We start from the raw sequence: 3,193 nt of genomic DNA, 5'->3' as shown, positions 1-3,193 counted from the left end.
TTCCGGCTGTCCCCGCTGTCTGTAGAAGGCCCTTTAATCCTAACTGAGGTAATTTTTTGTGTGGCCGGATGAAACCACCCGCGTTGCCTGGAGCGGGCTGTGCAGGGGGCTGTTCCCACTAGTGCTCCTCGCCTCGTCTCTTCTCATGGCTTCCTGGCCATGAGCTGGCGTGGCCGAGGGCAGCAACGTCGTGCCTGGAGGGTACGGCCCGGCTTTGCTCATGCCTAGCGGTGGCCTGCCTGTGCCGGCCAGCCTCAGGGCAGGAGAAACATCCCGGATCTTAAGTAGGGCTAGGGATGGCGAGCGGCCTTTTGGTGGCTATCCATCTTCAGCCTCTTCCTTCTTGTTTCCGCTGTGCCAACGCTCCATGGGGTGTTTCAGAGCTTGAGGAAAGTTGTGGTCTTAGAGAGCATAATTCGGTGGTGAAAAAGCAACAAAAATGAAGGGCAGAAGCAGGAACCTAGCATTGGAAAGGCCTTTCTGTAAGATGCCTCAGAAGTGAAGCTGATGGGATCTTTGAGTGTCTTCCCGTGCAGAGTTGCCTTCGGCTTGCTTTTCAGCTTTTGCTCAATTACTGCACATCCATGTAGATGGTGACACAGGAACTTCCCAAGCCACCAGATGTTTGAGGCTTCAGGTGATGTCCAGAGGGCTCAGCACCTCTGGGAACATGGGCCTGTGGCGTGCCTGGGTGGTTTCAGAGGTGATGGAGAAGCGTCTTGGTTAGAGCATAGGGAGAGCCCCAACTGATGGTGACCTCTCTTCCATGTGCAGAGATGGGATCCCCCCGTACAGAATTGGGAGCAAGAAGCAGCTCCAGCGGGAAATGCATCGGAGCGTCAAGGCCAACGGTCAAGTTTCTCTACCTCATTTTCCGGTAAGTTCAGGTGGGAGCTGCAGGGTTTGGGTTGGCCATGGGAAATGCTGGGACTGGGACTGGGCACATGTGGAGGGAAGGGAGCAGGGGAGAAGAGCGTTTCCATCCCTACGTGATGCCAGAAAAGAGATGCTGCTCGGTGTTGGGCAGGAGCCATGTGCTCTCAGCATCCTTGCAAAAACCTGCTTGTGTACAGTCACATTTTGGTCCTTCCCTGAAAGCCAAGTGCTAATTAGGACTTTTCAATAGCACTGAATTTGTCCTCCTGGTCTAAATCCAAGCAGAGATACCCCAGTCGGGTCTAGTGAGAGCCTTGGCTCTCGCCACCACCCTGACACCTCCGCCAGTGCCGAGCAGACCGGGGCTTGGCCTCAGGTGCATCGCCGGTGGCCTTTGAAAGCACACCGTCTGTAAGCTGGAGGGAAGCAGGATCTCCCAGAAGAGAGACGTTTGCAGCAGATACGTGCCTTGCTTTGAGGGGATCCGATTCGCAGTGTTGCCGTGCTCTCAAAAATTAACTCGCTGACTTGCTAATTCAGTTGACTTGCAGACTCCCGATTCCTGCAGTGAATAAACTGTTTACACAGACAAATATAAACTTATCTTGTCTTGAGATTGATATGCTAAAATTCCTCTTTCTGCTGTCTTAAGCAGCAAGAAATCATAGATGATATTTCTGGTGGAAGGGGGGGATGGTTTATGTGGTTTTTCTTTTTGGTATTTTTTTTTTCCCCTTCCTCCCTAAAGAAAGTTCTATAGCCTGAGCTTGTAAATTAGATTATTTTGTCCCAGGGCGTGCAAATCGACTTTCTCTGTAAGGCAGTGCTTTGATCAGGGACTGAATAGAGCCAGCTTGTGTAAGAGTGACAATTTCCAGCAGAGTGGCCTTTTTCTACCCTCACATCATTTCTGGAGCTAAGTGGTTGCCGGAGAGAGGCCCCACCTCATCTGGTGGGTAGTATGTGAAAGAGTTGGCAGTTCAGCTTTCTGCTTTCAGGGGGGGAAAAAAAAGAGGGAGAGTGGGGGCGAGGAGTGGGGTGCGTGGGGGTGGCAGGAGGGAGGGCAGAGCCGGGTGGGTGGTTTCTCTTTCCTCTTTTTTTTTCTCCCCTTTTCCTGCCATGTTTGCTTCTTTTGGCAGAAATTCGCATTTTGCCTTTTTATATTCTGCACTTGATTTGGAGATGTTCCCTTTTTCCCTTGATAGATCTGCTTGAGGCAGCCAAGCTCAGCAGTGTAGCACTGCTAGCCTGCAGCAGCTTTCTTCATTTTCTGTACAAAGAGATGGAGGGGGGGGGAAGAGATCTAGGACACTGTTGAGACAACACTACCTCAAAGGTGCCCAGTGTGTAGCCAGGAAATAAATTACCAGCACTTCTCTGATCTGCAACCGTTTGACTTCTTTTTTTTTTTTTTTTTTTTTTCTCCTTTCCCTTTTTCTCCCCCGTCTTATTTTTTTTAAATTTCCAACTCCTTTCTGTTTATACTCACTTTATTCCTTGAGTTAAAGTCTCTCCCTCCCACCTCAGAGGTTTTTTTTTTTTTTTTTTGATGTTTGACAACAGTCTTTGAAGATTTTCTACTTCAGAGTAGCTACTGATGGGCTGGTTGTACTACAGAGAGAACAAGCGGGGTTCCTCAGAGTGCGACCAACTGCTCCTGCCGAAGGCAAACGCTGGTGGGGAGGATGTCACTCCATGAGGCCACAGCACTAGCTCATAAAAATCCAGTGCAGACCATGCCTAGTTGCGGTCGTCTTTTCATCCAAACATGGAGACACAACAAGCGTAGCGGGGCCGGCGATGCCGCTCCGGCTAAGCGCCCACGCCCCGCGCTGCCCGCTAAACATGCCTTGTGCCTTCTGTCCCCGCTCCTTGTAGAGGACCCACCGTCTTCCCAAGGAGATGACCCCGGTGGAGCCGGCTGCCTTCGCCGCGGAGCTCATTTCCCGGCTGGAGAAGCTGAAGCAGGAGCAGGAAACCATGGACAGTCTGGAAGAGAGGCTGCAGCAAATCAAGGAGGTAGGAGGAGGATTAACCCTCCCGGGGCCGGGCAGAGCTCGCTGCGTGCTGCCCGGCTTGGTGGGGGTGCGAGGGGGCCGTATCTTGCCCACGGGGAGGAACGCGTTTTGCAGTTTGCGAGCCCACAGGGGGGACATCCCAGTGCATGCCTCGCCGGCTCCCCGTCCTCTTGCATTTATTCCTCGCCATTGCTTGGCCGGCAGGACGAAGAGAAGGAGGGCTTGGAGCTCCCCGCCAGCCTGCAGAGCAGTCGGGAGATGGCGAACCCCCAGCACCCGCAGCACCCGCTCTCGCTCCT

The 3,193-nt window shown here is 52.7% G+C and overlaps 1 protein-coding gene across 1 annotated transcript in view; it reads left to right on the top strand.

The window, feature by feature from the left end:
* Window positions 1-3,193, top strand: part of AXIN2 (axin 2) — a 24,434-nt gene that overhangs the window by 11,841 nt on the left and 9,400 nt on the right. Inside the window, exons 3-5 of the mRNA XM_009323770.1 lie at window positions 775-877; window positions 2,755-2,895; window positions 3,099-3,187. Of these exons, the coding sequence (XP_009322045.1) occupies window positions 775-877; window positions 2,755-2,895; window positions 3,099-3,187 (333 nt within the window). The remainder of the gene's footprint in view (window positions 1-774; window positions 878-2,754; window positions 2,896-3,098; window positions 3,188-3,193) is intronic.

Source organism: Pygoscelis adeliae, unplaced genomic scaffold (genome assembly GCF_000699105.1).
Source record: "Pygoscelis adeliae isolate BGI_AS28 unplaced genomic scaffold, ASM69910v1 Scaffold75, whole genome shotgun sequence".
Classification (NCBI taxonomy): domain Eukaryota; kingdom Metazoa; phylum Chordata; class Aves; order Sphenisciformes; family Spheniscidae; genus Pygoscelis; species Pygoscelis adeliae.
Note: the sequence above shows the minus strand (reverse complement) of the source record. Positions and strands in the feature narration are given on the sequence as shown.